Source organism: Gymnoscopelus braueri (genome assembly GCF_963280865.1).
Source record: "Gymnoscopelus braueri genome assembly, chromosome: 1".
Taxonomy (NCBI): Eukaryota; Metazoa; Chordata; class Actinopteri; order Myctophiformes; family Myctophidae; genus Gymnoscopelus; species Gymnoscopelus braueri.
This window is the reverse complement of record NC_137603.1, coordinates 37,631,276-37,648,969: the sequence shown is the minus strand read 5'-3', so window position 1 is coordinate 37,648,969 and position 17,694 is coordinate 37,631,276. Positions and strand designations below refer to the sequence as shown.

Genomic DNA, 17,694 nt, shown 5'->3' with positions numbered 1-17,694 from the left:
ATGGTATCAGCTGAAGGATGATGTGCAGGGTTTACTAGGTTTTGCAGTGTATTCAATAAAACGCTGTTAAACTAAATATACGTTTTTTAAATGCAATGTGTGTATAGTATGTTAATCCTTTATCTCTGTTGAACCTTGAGATTTGTTTGTCATCTTCTCTTCTTCCGTTTGTGTTTTGCAGTGTGGGTCGTATAGAGGTGGTGGGAGGGAGCAGCCTTCAGATCACCAGTCTGACAGAGGACGATGCGGGTCTTTACACCTGCATGGCAGACAATGCCAACACCACCATCGAAGCCCAGGCCCAGCTCACAGTGCAAGGTATGACTGAAGCCATCGACCTACACTCTCTGCAAGTTATATTGCTGTCAAAACACTACATTCATGCTACATGTAGGGAGTCTCTTCCATCCAGTCATTTTTGCAGCCACTCGCTCACCTGGACTCTCTTAGATACAATCACAACAGAGGGTAGATGGTTTCTGGGCTTTACACAATTTCCTTCCTTATCTACCGGTACGTAACTCTACAGTAGGTCGATTCTATTAGTCTCTGAACAAGCTAGACTATTACATTTGCATTATTCTTCGCTAACATTTAGTTTTAATGGGCTAAATAAATCAACTGCCAGATATATGGAAGGTTTGGTGTTGATGAGTATTAATTACTGCTCCTCTGCAAACATTGACCACTGTTTCCCCATGTGAACACAGACTAATTGTCTCTGCAAGGCTTCAAAAGGCACTAATTTGCTCAATATTTCGGAATAGAAAAATATTTTTCTCAGAAATCTTTCATCTCTGCTTACAGTATGTCATGCTGGCACTCTTATTACAAATAAAAATGTAATTAGCCTTACATTACACAAAGCAAGATTATCCAACTTGGAACGTTGTGAGAGATGGTGAGTCGAATGGATTTTCTGCTGTTCTCTACTGCCACGTTGCAGGACACAAAAGCAACCACTAGTCATTAATTGGGCTGCAACATATGATTAACCAATTAATCAATGTTATTTTTCTGATTATGCAATTTATTTAGACCTTACAAAGATGATAAAATAAGGTAATACATAATGATGGTAAATGCTCATAATGCTCGTAAGTTATCTGAACTCAAACCAACATCTTGAAATTGCTGAATATGTCAATTATGCTGCATTTTGGTGAAATAGTACATAGCACTTTATGCATTTTTACATGATCACTAAGCGGATTATTTGATCACTAACATTTTATTCTATCATTCATCATTTCACACTAGACCCAAATTATTTTCCATTAGACAGTTTAGTTCTTTAATGCTGCTGTCTCGCTAAAGGCTAAATTATACTTGATTGCATGACCCTTTCAAACAAGTGTCACTCGACAAAAATGACATATTTTTAACTGAATAAAATGTCAACATTTGTCGAAAGGGTTGTTCAACAAAGTATAAATGAGTCCTAATGCCATCACATAATTTACCTCATTAAACACGCACACACACATGCACAAATGGCTGCATTATGACAGGGAAGAGAGAGTGTGGGTGTGTATTCCAGATAATGTGACTCCACAGCATTTTGAGCTGAGGGTTAAGAAAAAGGTTTAGAGCAGTGAAGCACTCAGTGAAGCCTCAGCCTCCCTGTTTCACACATTTTCAGTGAATTCTGTTCCTCTCTCCCTGCATCCCCCAGCATCACACTGCCTCCACTCCTTCACCTCCCTCTGTTCAGTACAGCTAGCCGGTCACTGGAAGACCAAGTTTCACCCATCTTCTCCCTCTCCATTAATACTGTATGCATCTGTTTCCCTCAATAGCTCTACCGTTCCTCTTGTAGCCTCCTGCCCATTATTTCTCTGCAATCTCTGTCGAAAGTCTCAGCGTCTGAGCACACGCACGCACGTGCGCACATAATATAGGATTGATTAGCACTCCTTGTGATGTTGTCGAAAGGCATAGGTCGTTGTGAATAATGTGTGGTTATGATTGTTTTCCATGTCCTAGGCTAGAAACGGTTGACTGGTAACACCAAGATGCTACTGACAACGTATAATTGTGCAATCGATTTTCCTTTCTCATCAGAAAGTCTCTATGTGTTTAAAAGACACTGATCCAAGTCTCTTCTTGAAGACCGTGGGGCTTATTTTTCTGCATTAAAAAGGTGGTGTTTGTGGTTCACAGTCAGTGGCTTCTCATAAAACCTGCGCTACGCATGCCTAGGGATTCGGGAACGGTGCAGCAATGTCAGCCCAGGATTTGATATGGGAAAAGATGGTCAGGTTTCTGCCTAGAAGAAAGATTGAGGGGCCTTGAGGCAGCTGGTGCTAATCTGGTGAATTAGAGTCTCTAGTTTGAGGTGTGTAGCTGCAGTTACAAGTAGATGTGGTTACACACGTGAATGTAAGTCATGCCTGTATGATTCGTCCAAGATGGGTTGATTTCAGCTGACCGAATTACGGGGCCTTGTCCCCAGAGCCTGGGGAATTTATTTTTTTAAGTAGACAGGGTCTGCAGTTGTTGCTGTATCAACATGTACTGTACAGCAGTACATTGTCCAGCAATGTTGTTGACTTCACAAGGGGAGATGGGTAGGACAAATGTCATGGCCCGAACATGGACATTTCATTGTTTCATTTCATGTTTCATGTCATCTAATGTCTCTCCCTCTTTACCCGACACAGTCAAGGCAGATGGCCACCCATCCTAGTAGAGTCTGGTTCTGCCTGATGTTTTTTGTTCAACAGGGAGATATCCTTGCCACCGTCGCAAAAATGCTTGCTCAGGGTGGGGGTGGGTGTCCTCTGCTCTATATGTAAAGTGTCTTGAGACAATTTATTGCGATTCAGCACTATAATGAAATTGAATTGAAAATGTTGTCTCCACTTTAAATTCAATAATGACCCCACTAAGACAAATGTATCCTTGTGTGTAAAGAATGGAACCAATCTCAGGCCAGGGGATTGAATATTGTGTCTCTGCACTCTTGCCTTCGCACACATGTGGAAGCACTAAATGTTTGTATGTATGTTCTATTGAGTGTGGCTACGCTGCAACATCTCACCCTTTATTAGAGCTGGCAAGAGGATAAATGAGGCCAGAGGAGGCAGCAGCTTTTGATTATGGCCCTGTTGACTGGGACACCGCCCAGATCTGGACTATGTGTGCTTGTGTGTTTGTAGGACAGAAATAGTTTCTGTGCAAACATATATGTTTTGGAGTTTTTATTGGGCTTAGGAGTCAGTGGCCCTCATTTATCACCGCCTGGTGCTATCATTCCATCAGTATGACTGTTCTTTCCATGTGCGGCTCACATCCAGGAAATGCTTGAGCCCTATAAATGTTTTGTCACCTTCCCATGGACTGAGGAAATTACCAAAGGCAAATTTAGTCTATTTTTTCCCTTTTCTTTTTCTTTCATTTTATAAATGGACTAGAATAATGAAAAACATTATACTCCTATCCTAATTTTAGCTAACAGCTCTAGGCAGACATTTTTCAGTCTTGTGTAAATGGTTCGGCAAATATGTCAGCCCTGACTTATGTTATTACAGTCAGTGATTGTAATCAAATGTCAAGCCTTTCACTGTTTATGCGAGTAGAAAATATTGGCAACTTTAATTGAATTTAGACATCGTGTCAAGGCTATAAGCAAGGAATTCAGGAGTGCAGCCGTCGTAAACCGATCTAGTTCACTGACTTTATTTATTTATTTATTTTTCTGATAGAGATCAGTATAGTTTGCCCTAAATGACCCTGTAGAGGAAGAGAATAATTTGATAATGATCCCGGGGAGGTTTCAGTCTGTTGTTATTATGACACACCATCTTCCTGCCCTCTCCCCAGAGTCACAAATCACTGAAAACAGTAACGGGAATGAAAAAAGGGAACTTTCCATCAGCTATTAAAAGCACAATGAGGGAAAACACACAGCCCATTTCCTTGCTTTATGGAGAGGTGTTGTCTCTTATCAGTGGGAGTTGGGTGGAGAGAATTAATGGTGGGTGCATGTGTGTCTGCCCTTCAGAAATGGATAAACACCTGCAGTTCTCTTCCCTCTACGTTACATTTTTTGTATGAAGTGTACATTGATTTTAGAGCATTTAGGTCATGTTATGTGAGAATATGTTGCATCCATGCTTCATTCTGCCAGTGCTTTGTGTGTTAGCCATGAAAGGGCCAGACTTTTGCGTTTTACATGCTAATGATGCTGAAGGGCTTCTTGTTGTTCATGTTTACCGGTATTGATCCAAAAATAGTTTTGCAGCCATGCTAATAATAATGTCAATTCAAATTCATATTTTTGCATGAGGACATTTGGCTATTAAAAAACCCACTGTGCAACTGTGTCTCGGCTGGTTGGTCAACATAAAAAAGTTAATAAAGAAGACGACAACTGAGAAATCAATATTTTACACAGCCCTACATCAAGTGGGGCAGGAAGTGAAGCTTATTCTAATGCCGCAAGAACGCCGACATTTAGAATAGAAGCAAAGGCTGCTGAAGGAGCGCTAAAACGGTGAAACGCACCCCCCGTGAAGCGTCAATTTTACTCCCCGCGCTGACAAAACGGTCCCGGGGGGCACCGAGACTGGTCGTAGCACCGGGCTCCACGAAGGGTTAATCCGACCATGCCCACATACACCAACTAAGCTCCACCATAATTCCACCATGTTTTTTTGGCAGGCGGGTAAATGTTCTGTGATTTGCATCAACTGGTATTGATGATGGAACACACATCATAACATGTTGCTCGGTGACTGGTGGCTCACGCTGAGGTTAACTTTTACCTGCTCACTCACTCTGCTCTGGGGCTGCTGCTGTTTATCCCTACTGCCTCCTACAGATAGGAGCGTAAATACAGCATAGTATGACTGTAGCGTGAGTGTTGTAGTTGCTCAGCCCCTTCCCCTTCTACCGCACCAGAAGCTGAGAGGTTTGATGCAAAAATGTCTGATGAGCATTCCACTGTTCACTCATGTGCAGAGAGTGGGATTCACGTCTCCCTGCTCTTTGGAGTGAGACCGAAGGCAAGGTGGAAGCTGAACATCATGCTCATTTACCAACACAGTTTCTCCAGCAGCCATGTTGCTTGTTAACACATTGATGTTGTGTTCCAGCTAAGCCAATTGAGACACTCAAACACCAACCTTGCACATAAACTCTAGCGTCCCTATTCTGGGCTTGTCATAATAGGTGCGCATTCTGCGGAAATATGTACACACTAACAACAAGCTGAGCTCTACAAGCTCACAAATTATGCTTCACATCCAATGCGTTGTGAACTTTTAGTCATTTGGTGCAGAGGGGAAAAAGGAGGGGACCAAGTATAGACCCTGGGGTTAAGTGGTAACTATGGTTAAATCCATAGTAGATACATACTGTTGTAACGGTTTAGCTTTGTTTGGGGTTTGGGGTGCCAGTTAGGTCAAGCCTAACACGAATTTAGTCCAGCTTGGACAAAAAACGCTTTTAAAAAAAACCAACCTTACACAGGATTTAAGTGCACACTTGAACCAAATGAACCTTAAAACCTATAACCAGGGATGGATTAGACCCAAAAGAACACCTTTAACTCAATAAACAATAGAATGAAACACACAATAGAATGAAACACACAGACACAAAATAACTCAGTTTTGACTTTGTATTATAAACTCCAGCCCACACCCGAAATCCAGTCCACAGTTTGCCTAAGACCACACAGTTTTAGTGTCAGTTCAATATAGACAGTCAATATTCCCCATCCACTGTTCCTTCAAAACAGGTAATTTACAAATGTATGAAAACCTTTGGTTAACCAAAACAAAATAAAAGAACAAAAGAAAATGCCCCACGGCCTTTACCGTGGTGAACAAACGAAAATAGGGCAACCAGTGTACCGTGTGTGTGTGTGTGTGGGAGAGGGGCAGATCCAGGAATCCACTCCGTTTTTTCCAGTCAGCCCAGCTGGCTGCTCCGCTGCTGGTAAACAAACAAACTGCACGGCACGGCACGGCACGGAAACTCCCAAGGGTTAACAGCTTGGGGTTTGCGTCCTCCACAAGGATCCGGACGTTTTGTAGTTTGCACAACGGACAACGCGGACTTTTTAACGCGGTCGCGGGTGGTTTCCAGGGACGTCTGCTCTGCTTCACTATCACACAGTGACTGACACGGGGGACGCCATCTTGGCTAGTCCATTCATAAAACGTGAGTAACGTGGGGGGGGGTGTGACGGAAACTGCACGTTACCGTCTATACATGGCTCGTGGGCGTGGATAACCGTAGTGGTGTGTGCATGGGGGTGTGTGTGCGATAGCTGATCGCTACATTCCCTCCCCCGTGTGAAAGACCGAGCAAGAGGAGGCGTCAATCTCTAGACAAACCCGGGAAAGTCTTCCTCTTCACTTTCTGCCTCAAAGATGTCCAGTACCTTGCGCCTTTGTATGTCCTCCAGTTCCTTAACTGTCGGGTTGGAGCTGGGGAATCCTAAGAAGTCCTCATCCTCACTTTCCGCCTCAAATATTTCCAGCACCTTGCGCCTTTGCATGTCCTCCAGTTCCTTAACTGTCGGGTTGGAGCTGGGGAATCCTAAGAAGTCCTCATCCTCACTTTCCGCCTCAAATATATCCAGCACCTTGCGCCTTTGCACGTCCTCCAGTTCCTTAGCTGTCGGGTAACAGGGCTTTAGGTGAGATACATGAACAACGCGCATGTCCTCCCCTGTGTCCTCCTTCACCACCTGATAATTCAGGGGTCCCGTTTGTTTAAGGATCCGGTAAGGGCCTTGCCACTTGGGCGCAAGTTTGGCTGTGAATTTCTTTTCAGCTTTGGAAATAGGATGAGTCCAGTACCATACTCGATCGTCCTCTTGCAACTGCAGATCCCTCCGCTTCTTATCATAGTTGCGCTTTTGCCGTAACTGTGCCTTGTAGGTGTTCTGGCTCACCATTTCTCGCAACTCGCTCAGCTGTGCTGTTTTACTGTAGCTAGGGGCAGTGGGTCTGAGGTCCTGAGGCTGCAGGCCTCGATCTAGAGGCCCTCGCAGGGGACGATTCAAGTTGATCTCAGCCGGAGTAAATCCTGTGGATTCCTGCACGGCGGTGTTCAAGGCAAAGCGGAATTCAGGCAGGTACTTATCCCACTGAGTGTGTTGATTGCCCACATATGAAGCAACCATGGTTTTGAGGGTCCTGTTTACCCGCTCCGTCAAGTTTGTCTGTGGATGGTACGCGGTGGTGAACCTTTGGGTCACGTTCCAGATTTTACAAGTTTCATCCAGGACCTCTGAAACAAACTGGGATCCTCGATCAGAGAGTAGGTAGTCAGGTACACCCCAGCGAGTTAAGATGTCCTTGATCAGGACCTGGCTGATGGACTCCGCTGTGGCGCGACGTAGGGGAAAAAGCTCCACCCACTTGGAGTAGTAGTCAACAAATACTAACAAGTACACATTCTGCCGACTGCTTCTGGGGAAGGGCCCCATGAGGTCCACCCCAAGCATCTCCCATGGGCGGGTGACGACAGTCTGTTGTAGTTTTCCAGCCGGTTTCCTCCCTTCAGGCTTGTACTTCTGGCATATCTCGCATTCTCTGAGATAAGCTTTAACATCAAGACTGAGCTTTGGCCAGTACACTACAGAATGTAGCCGTCGGTAAGTCTTAAACCTACCCAAGTGGCCCGACAATGGGTCATCATGGAAGAACCGCAACAACTGGCGGCGAAGAGAGAATGGTATGTAGACTTGATACAGAGTACGGTGCGGTAACTGGACCACTCTGTAGACCTTATCTTCAAGGATGGTCAGTTTGGTGGTAGGATTGATCGTTTTTTCTCCGTCCTCTGTAATGGAATCATATAGGCCCCGCACCTCTGCATCCTCCTGCTGTACTTTCCACAAAGTCTCATCAGTGAAAGGTAATTCAGACTTGGGGGAATCCTGGACAGACAAGATGGTGGCACACGTCAGGGAAGTGACTCCTCCATCCACAGGAGCTCGAGAGAGGGCATCCGGGACAGAATTGTACTTCCCTTTTCGATACTCCACTGCGAACATGAACTCCTGCAGCCTTAGGGCCCACCGGATGAGTCTGGAACTAGGCTTACTGGTCTGGAAGACCCAGACTAGGGAGGCGTGGTCGGTTACCACAGTGAAGTATCTCCCCTCAAGATAATAGCGCCATTTTTCCAAAGCCCAGACCACAGCAAGGCATTCTTGCTCGGTAGTAGAGTAATTACGCTCTGCGGCATTCAGCGACCTGCTGGCGAACGCCAACACTTCCTCTCTGCCAAGCCCGGTTTGCTGTACAAGAATTGCACCTAGACCCACCTCACTTGCGTCCGTGTACACCACGAAAGGATAGTCGAAATTGGGGTGGCCCAGAATCGGAGGTGTGACAAGCAGTCCTTTGAGCTCATCAAATGCCGATTGACACTCTGGGGTCCATTTAAACTTGGCTCCTTTTCGTTTTAGTGCGTTAAGAGGCTCAGCGATCTGAGAGAAGTTGGGTACATAGCGGTGATACCATCCCGACATTCCTAGAAATCGCTGAACGGATTTCAAGTTGGTGGGTACTGGATAACTTTGTACGGCCACGGTTTTGTCAGGGTCAGCTCGAATTCCCTCTGCGGACACAATGTGCCCAAGAAATTTCAAGGAAGTTCGGCCGAAGTGACTCTTTTTCATATTGACTGTCAGTCCAGCTGCTTTTAGGTGGTCAAGAACTGCCTGAATGTCCTCAAGGTGCTGCTGTTTGTTGGTGGAGTAGATGATAATGTCATCGAGATAAACAAAGCAGATCTTCCCTTTAAGAGTTTCCAAGGTGGTTTCCATTAGGCGTTGGAATGTGGCTGGGGCATTTTTCAAGCCAAAAGGCATAACCTTAAAGTGGAATAAGCCTTGCGCACACACAAAAGCAGTCTTAAGCTGACTATCCTCATCCATCTCTACTTGCCAATATCCACTATTCAGATCTATAGTGGAAAAGATGGTTGCTCCGGCCAAGGACTCCAGAATTTCTTGGATGGTTGGAATAGGGTAGGCATCAGCAAGTGTGATGGTGTTAAGTTTGCGATAGTCAACACAGAATCTGGGCTTTCCGATCTTCCTGGGAATAATTACCACAGGGGCAGCATAAGGTGAAGAGGAAGGCTCTATGATGTCGTTTTCAAGCATCTCATCAATCAGCTCCCGGACTACGGCTTGTTTGGTAGGGGAAAGTCGGTAGGGTTTCTGTTTCAGAGGCATATCATGAGTGAGATGGATTTTGTGTTTTAGAACAGTAGTACGTCCCAGTCGAGTGGTACAGACATCTTGATTAGCATAGAGCAGTTGGTACAGCTGGTCCTGTTCACTGGTCTCCATCTGAGATTGTTTCACCGCCTCTATTAAGAGATCCTCAGATGTAGTCAAAGGAGACAGGGATGAGGGCGCAACTGCAGAGAAGAAAGCAAGTGTAGAATGATTCTCTGGCAGTTTAACCCCTTGCTGCAGGAAACTGAACTTTTTGCTCGGGTTTGACTGGAACCAATACTGCTTGTGGGCCACATTTATCTGGATTCCACTGCAAAACATGAAATCCAGTCCCAGAACAATAGGGAAGGCCAGGGTCTCAACAGATAAGATAACGCAAGGTATCATGTAAGTTTGGCCAGACAGGCGAACATACACCTCACTCCATCCCAAAGGTTGCTTAGCTGCCCCGTCCGCCAGATACAGTGGTCCTCCTCTCCATGGTTTCAGGTGATTCTGTGGGGTCTTAACTTCCTTCCACAACTGTTCGTTCAACAGGGTGTAAGAAGCGCCGGTATCTAGAATCGCTTTTCCTGTCCATGAACCTATCGATAAAGGCAACACCAACTGCTGCGGGATTCCCGAGGAATAAGTGGGAGCAGCTGAAGGTAGGTAGGGATGGGTGTGTATGGCGTTGTGGTTAGGCTCTGTCTGGGTTAGAGTTCCTAGAGTCGAACGCTGTGGAGCAAGGTTTTGGGAGTTTTGAGAGTTACCGGGACCAGGTACATGGGGAGGGTGGGAAGTGTTTGGGTTAGATTGTTTGTAACAGTTAGAAGGGGAATGGCCAACCTGTTTGCATTTCCAACAGTACACCGGGGGTTCCTTAGAAGGAGCCTCACTTTGTGGGGAAGGGTCTGGCCTATGCGTTTGCTTGCCTGGGCCCTTTTGCTTGTGCCTATATTGCTGCTGGCTCTCCCGATCCTTTTCAAACTGTTGGCCCAGTCTCACCAGGGCCTCCACAGTGGTGACTCTTCCTCGTAGCTGGCTAGCAAGCCAAGGATTAATATTTTTCAGGATTAGTTTGATTACGTCCCCATCGTCAATGTCAGGCCTCCACCTACGGCACAAAGAGTGAAAACTGTAAACAAAGTCTCGTGCATTTTCCTTGTCCCCTTGGACACGATTCCGCACTCTGTCCGCCAGTTCCTCTGAATAATCCTCCGATAGGAAAGCTGTTATGAACCCGGTCTCAAACTCCTCCCATGTATTGACATTCAGTCTGGCCACATCCCACCAGTCACGGGCTGTGCCGTGCAATACATTTCTTAGGGTGGCCAGTAGTTCCTCATTCGTCAGGGGATTTAGGGTCATGAAGTCTAGGCATTTCTCCACAAACAAGAGAGGATCGGGGTTATCCTCGCTCTTGCCAAAGGTGGGAAAATCAAACTTAATGGGCTGTCTCCGTCGTTCACCCGATAAAGATGAGCTCTGGGGGAGAGTGGTTTGAGATGGAGGGTTTGTATGAGATGGAAGGACAGTATGAGAGAGAGGAACCGGGGCAAAGACCTTATGGACAGCACCCGGGTGCATGGTAGACGTCGGTGGTCCAGCTGCGGCCTGCGTAGGAGGAGTCACAAGAGAGCTCAAGTGAAAAGAAGGCTCGATGGAAGTGGCTACACTGGTAGCAAGCGAGTCCAGCTGCTTTGAAGTTTGGAAAACCTCGGTTTGGAGGCGGCTCACAGATATGGCAAGGGGAGAAACGGCAGAATGCATATCCTTGAGCATGTCTGTGTGGTGTTGTTGTAAACGCCATGTCAAGGTACCCGTGAGCTGAGCTTTCACGTAGTCCATTTGTTTTCCCAGAGTGTTGATTGCTTCCTTTGTCCGAGTTTCCTGCAGGTGTGTTAATTTTTCCACCACATATTCAGAATGTTGCACTTGCTGCCTACTGATTGTTTCCAGTTTATGTAGAAGAAGAGTTCGCAGCTCTTGTTGAGCTCTTCCGAGTTCCAAAATTTCCTCCTGCATAGACAGCGGATCCACATTGCTTTGAGGCCTGGTGGAATTCAAGTCCGGTTCCTCCTCAAGTTCCATGTCTATGAGAGAATGAACCGTTGTCCCTGTAGTCCTTCCCAAAATCCTTGTTGGGCTACTTCCACCAGGCATGAATAAGTCCACTAGGTCATTCACAACCTGCCCACCTGAGAGTAGGCACTCCACATCAGTCGCTGCCAGACCAGGTACTATGCCTGACCAGGTGGCCTCTGCCAGACCAGGTACTATGCCTGACCAGGTGGCCTCTGCCTCACCAGGTGGTTCAGTGACAGCCTGTGCCACTACCACAGGAGGTACCACTGTCACCTCCAGTATTTCCGCCATTAGTGAGAGGGGAAAAATATATATATATTTCAAACACTGAACAAGTTGATTCAAAACTTATTCAAATTAATTAGCTGTTCCATTGAGTCCCACCTGGGGTGCCATTTTTTATGTAACGGTTTAGCTTTGTTTGGGGTTTGGGGTGCCAGTTAGGTCAAGCCTAACACGAATTTAGTCCAGCTTGGACAAAAAACGCTTTTAAAAAAAACCAACCTTACACAGGATTTAAGTGCACACTTGAACCAAATGAACCTTAAAACCTATAACCAGGGATGGATTAGACCCAAAAGAACACCTTTAACTCAATAAACAATAGAATGAAACACACAATAGAATGAAACACACAGACACAAAATAACTCAGTTTTGACTTTGTATTATAAACTCCAGCCCACACCCGAAATCCAGTCCACAGTTTGCCTAAGACCACACAGTTTTAGTGTCAGTTCAATATAGACAGTCAATATTCCCCATCCACTGTTCCTTCAAAACAGGTAATTTACAAATGTATGAAAACCTTTGGTTAACCAAAACAAAATAAAAGAACAAAAGAAAATGCCCCACGGCCTTTACCGTGGTGAACAAACGAAAATAGGGCAACCAGTGTACCGTGTGTGTGTGTGTGTGGGAGAGGGGCAGATCCAGGAATCCACTCCGTTTTTTCCAGTCAGCCCAGCTGGCTGCTCCGCTGCTGGTAAACAAACAAACTGCACGGCACGGCACGGCACGGAAACTCCCAAGGGTTAACAGCTTGGGGTTTGCGTCCTCCACAAGGATCCGGACGTTTTGTAGTTTGCACAACGGACAACGCGGACTTTTTAACGCGGTCGCGGGTGGTTTCCAGGGACGTCTGCTCTGCTTCACTATCACACAGTGACTGACACGGGGGACGCCATCTTGGCTAGTCCATTCATAAAACGTGAGTAACGTGGGGGGGGGTGTGACGGAAACTGCACGTTACCGTCTATACATGGCTCGTGGGCGTGGATAACCGTAGTGGTGTGTGCATGGGGGTGTGTGTGCGATAGCTGATCTTCTTCTTCTTCTTCTTCTTTTGGGTTTCCGGCAGTCTAGACGCCCGTCGGCGTATTGCTGCCTCACACTGTTCGTGTTAGGTACTGCTCATTTTTTAAGCTGTGGCCCTACACCTTATGGTGCATGCCTGTGTCCACAAGGAACTCCATAACCGCTTTCACCACTGCACTTTGTTTTTCCTCTGGTTTCAATATATTCCTCAGTGATATGCACGCCATCCCTGTATCAAGTACTGCAGTGAACAGCACACTCCTCTCCAGTTCATATTTGGCACATTCCATAAATACATGCTGTACAGTTTCCTCAGTTCCACATTCACACAGTCCATCTTCATGTTTACCAATTCGAGCCAGTCCGCCTGCTAGCCCACAGTGTCCAAGCCTCAACCTTGTCATTATGACCTGTTCCCTTCTATTGTTCCCCAGAGTGCCGTTCCCTCCCCTAACACTATTTTGTATGTTATAGTAGAACCTTCCCCTTTCTTCCCCCTCCCATTCCTTCTGCCACCTCCTGGTTATCTCCTCCTTTATCCTACTGCGGTACTCTGAGACCCCCAAGGCTATGCCCACATCCACCTCCTCCCTCCTCAGGGCCTCTTTGGCTGCCAAATCAGCAGCCTCGTTTCCCTCCACCCCCACATGTGCTGGCACCCACATGAACCCCACTCTGCTTCCAGCCCGTTCTGCTCTATAGAGTGCAGTTCGCAGATAAGATCCGGCCTAACCCGTGACCTCCCCCCCTGCAGAGCCATCAGTGCCGCCGCCGAGTCCGAGCATATGATCACATGCTGCGGCCTCACCTCTTCTACCCAATTTACCGCCCATACTAGGGCCACTACTTCAGCTGTAAAAACTGACCCCCCATTTGACAGCCTTCTGCTCTGGGTGATCCGCAGGGAGGGAATGTGTACTGCGAACCCCACCCTTTTACTATTAGGGTCCATGGACCCATCTGTGTACACTTGTAGGTGGCCTTCCCACTTCTCCCGCATCCTCTCCTGCACCAAATCCTCTGGTTCTCCTCTCCCCTTCTCCTTCATTCTCTCAGCTATCATTAGGTCCACCTCCACGTTTGGTAGCAGCCATGGAGGAACTGCAGGCCACACCACCACAGTACCCCCCCGCACCCCACTCAATCCCAGCTCCTCCTCCTCCACTCTTGTTTTGTACACAAAGCTCCCGCTTTCCCCACCTCCCCATTCCCAGCACTCCTTCAGCAACTGCCTTCCTGGGTGGACTTTTTCATGCCCATTTAGTTTGGCTATATAGTGCAAGGCTAGCTTCTTTCTTCTTAACTCAAGTGGCGTCTCTCCCATCTCCACCAGCAAGGCTGGGATTGGCGTTGAGCAAAAAGCCCCGCTGCACACTCTCAGTGCCTTTGCCTGCACTCTATCTAGTTTCGCCAGGTTAGTTTTAGCTGCAGCCCCATATGCCAGGCACCCATAGTCTATGGCTGAGCGGATCATGGCTCTGTAAATCATTAACTGTGTATCTCTATCTGCTCCCCACTCTCTCCCAGCAAGACATCGCAACACATTTATTATCTTTTCACATTTCCTCACGGTTTTCTCTATGTGCTTTCTCCACGTTACTCTCTCTTCAAAAACCACTCCCAAGAATTTGAACTCCTTCACTCTCTCTAGTGGCTTGCCATACATAGAGAGCCCCAGGTTTCCCGTCTTTCTTTTGTTAGTGAATACCACAAACTTGGACTTTTCCACTGATATTTTAAACCCCCACTTCTCAGCCCAGTCTACCACTTTGTCCAGTGCCCCTTGTATTTTCCCTGTTAAAAACTTAATATTCCCCCCTCTCTTCCAAATTGCCCCATCGTCAGCGAATAATGACAGCCCAAACCCTGCCCCCACCTCCTGGAACATATCATTGATCATTACGTTAAATAGCACTGGGCTAATAACACTCCCCTGCGGGGTACCATTATCTATCCCCACTATTTCCGAGAATGCTCCCCCAACTCTGACCTGTATGGTCCTGTTTTGCAGGAACGCCCTGATCCAATTTAGCATCCGCCCTCGCACTCCAGCATTATACAGCTTAACCCCCAACCCCTCTTTCCACAGCATGTCATAAGCTTTCTCAATGTCCAGAAAAACGGCTACCACTCCTTCCTTGTTGGCCTTAGCTTTTTTTATGTCCAGGTCTAGTGCCAGCACAGAATCCATAGTACCCCTCCCTATTCTAAACCCACTCTGAATTGGCGTGAACCAACCCTGCTTCTCTAATTTATATGTCAGGCGGTCTGTCACCATCCTCTCCATAATTTTACATAGCACAGCCGTGAGTGCTATTGGCCTATATGACCCTGGCTTTGTGGCTTCCTTTCCTGGTTTTAGGATGGGGATGACAACAGCATGTCTCCATGCCTCCGGGATAACGCCTTCCTCCCACACTGAATTTATGAGTGCTAGTATCTCTTCCAATACTACATCATCCAATTTTTTATACACCTCATACCCTAGGCCATCTTTCCCTGGGGCTGTTTTACCCCCTCTTTGTATTGCTCTGCGTAACTCATCCAATGTAAAGTAAATATTACTAGGGTCAGTGTTATCCTGGTTCACCTCAAGTTTGTACATTTGCTCTCTTATTACCTCGTTCCTCATCCTTATACCCTCCTCCCCAATATTCACCCCACTATGTACTTCCTGAAACTTTTTCACACACATACTGGCTTTTTGCATATCACTTGTAGCCATCTCTCCTCCTTCTTCTAGCACAGGGACGCTTCTTCCCTTAACCACCCCCGCCATTCGCCGGATCACTGCCCACACCTCCCCTACTGATGTGTCCTCCCCCAGCCTTCCACAGAATCCCCTCCAACACTCTCTCTTAGAGTTTTTTATGACTCTCCTGGCCACTGCTCTCAACCGCTTGTACTCTATAGCATTTTCCTGTCCTGGATACTTTCTTAGCACCTTAAATGCTCTATTTCTTTCCCTCACTGCCTCATCACACCCTTTATTCCACCATGGTACACTCTTACGTTTTACCGCTTTTTTCCTAGGAATGCATTGGTTCACATTATCCCTTATCATCTCACACAGACTATTATTCCACTCTTCTATTGTGCCTTCCCCTTTAACACTGTCCAGTCCCTCTCTACACCCCTCAGCAAATTCCTCCCATTTAGCTTTGTTATAATTTAGTGGCCTTGGCCTCTTATCTTCCTCCACTAATAAGGCCTGGCCAAATCCCACCACTATCGGAAAGTGATCACTCCCTATTGTGTTCTCTTCAATGGTTTCCCACTCCCCTTTCCCTGCTAACTCTGGAGATGCTATGGTTAAATCAATGCATGATACCCTCCCTGTTCTAATATCAAACCTAGTTGGCCTCCCATCATTCATACACACCAACCCACACCTATCCATTAGTTCCTCTACCACTTCCCCATTCTTATCCCTGTCTTTGCTCCCCCACAGTGGGTTATGCGCATTAAAATCCCCCACCCATAACACTGGCGTCCCCACCTCATCTACAACTTTTTCTAACTCATCCACATTAAGCTGGATACACGGGTTATATAAATTAACAACATTCATCCTACCTTGCTCCCCCCACACCCTTACTGCCATACACTCCATAGTGGTTGTAAGTGCCACCCGTTGGTATTGCACCCCTGCCCTAACAAATATTGCACACCCCCCTCCTGTCCCTTCTTTACGATCTTCTCGTATACAGTCATACTCTGGTATTACAAAGTCTAGGCATGGCTTTAACCATGTCTCTTGCACACATATCAGGGCAGGCTTGTCCTCACCAATATCAACAAATTTCTTGAGTTCTTGTCCATTTGCAATTAAGCTCCTTGCATTCCATTGCAACAAACAAAACATGATAATTAACTTAATCATCATCGTTCTCCGATTGATCAACCTCAATTTCCTCTACCTCTTTCTCCTGGTGCTTAGGGTTTTTTTCTTTGTTGCGTGCCATGTACGCATGCAACTCTACTGGGTCACAGGCTCCCATTCCCAAGAACCTTTCTGCTGCCTCAGCCACCACCTTCATTATGTCAGACTTGTTTTTCATTTGGATCTTATCCCTGTTAATAGTAGCAACGTACATCACATCAACCATGAATGCCAATAAACTTTCTTTTTTCACCACAATTGAATCAGCTGGCACAGGAGGAGGGCGTGGGGAACGTGGGGCTACTGAGGCCACCTGCGAGTGAGAACTAACGTACACGGAACCACTGTCTCTTCTTCCGTCTATTTTCTTTAGAGCCTCCGCATACGTAATCTTATGCTGCTCTTTAACCTCCTGGACCTGCTTTGCCTTTTCAGCGTGATGGCATCCCCGGAAAGATGCCATATGAGAGCCCCCACAATTGCAACACTTTGACTCAGTCACGTCGCATTCCAACAGATCATGATCCCCCCCACATTTTGTACATCTTTTACTGCCGCGGCATGCCGCAGCAACATGCCCAAATCTTTGACATTGAAAGCATCTAAGCGGTGGCCTCTCATATTTTTTCACTTGAAATGACAAGCATCCAAAAAACACTCTGAGCGGCAGACTATCACCTTCAAAAGTTATCAGTACTGGAGCGTCTGGATTACCACCATTCCGTGCTTTGAATCTCCTCACTTCTTTCACTTCTCCTCCCCTTATTTGCTCCTTCATTTCTTCCTCAGTTATGTCAGCACAAACACCATAAATAACTCCTTTAGCTCCCTCCACTCTGTTTGAGATAGACACTTCCACGCTTTGCCCAGCTATCTTTTTAACCGCATCGGCTTTCTTTTTTGTTTCTGCACTCTTACATATCACCATAAGCATTCCATTAGCTAGGATTCTTGCCTCCACTTCACCAACTCCTTTTAGTGATTCCGCAATTTTCAGCGGATTGACTGCTCTAAACCCCCCTTTTCCTTGTTGCTCCTTTAGTTTGTACATAACTTTAAACTCGGCGCTCTCAGTTTTCCTCATTTTCCCTCCAGTTAACTCTCCGTCTTCTGGAGCAACTCGTTTGCTTCCAGCTTTTGCCCCCCCCTCCAATCCCCTGGCCGTAGCCATAAACAGCTTTCGCACTGCCCTCCTCTATAGTACAAGTCCTGTC

At 46.4% G+C, this 17,694-nt stretch overlaps 1 protein-coding gene across 4 annotated transcripts in view; it reads left to right on the top strand.

The window, feature by feature from the left end:
* Positions 1 to 17,694, top strand: part of neo1a (neogenin 1a) — a 184,619-nt gene that overhangs the window by 109,861 nt on the left and 57,064 nt on the right. For all 4 annotated transcript variants that reach the window (XM_080438552.1, XM_080438551.1, XM_080438550.1 and 1 more), the window contains exon 5: positions 182 to 318. In XM_080438552.1, the coding sequence (XP_080294678.1) occupies positions 182 to 318 (137 nt within the window). The remainder of the gene's footprint in view (positions 1 to 181; positions 319 to 17,694) is intronic.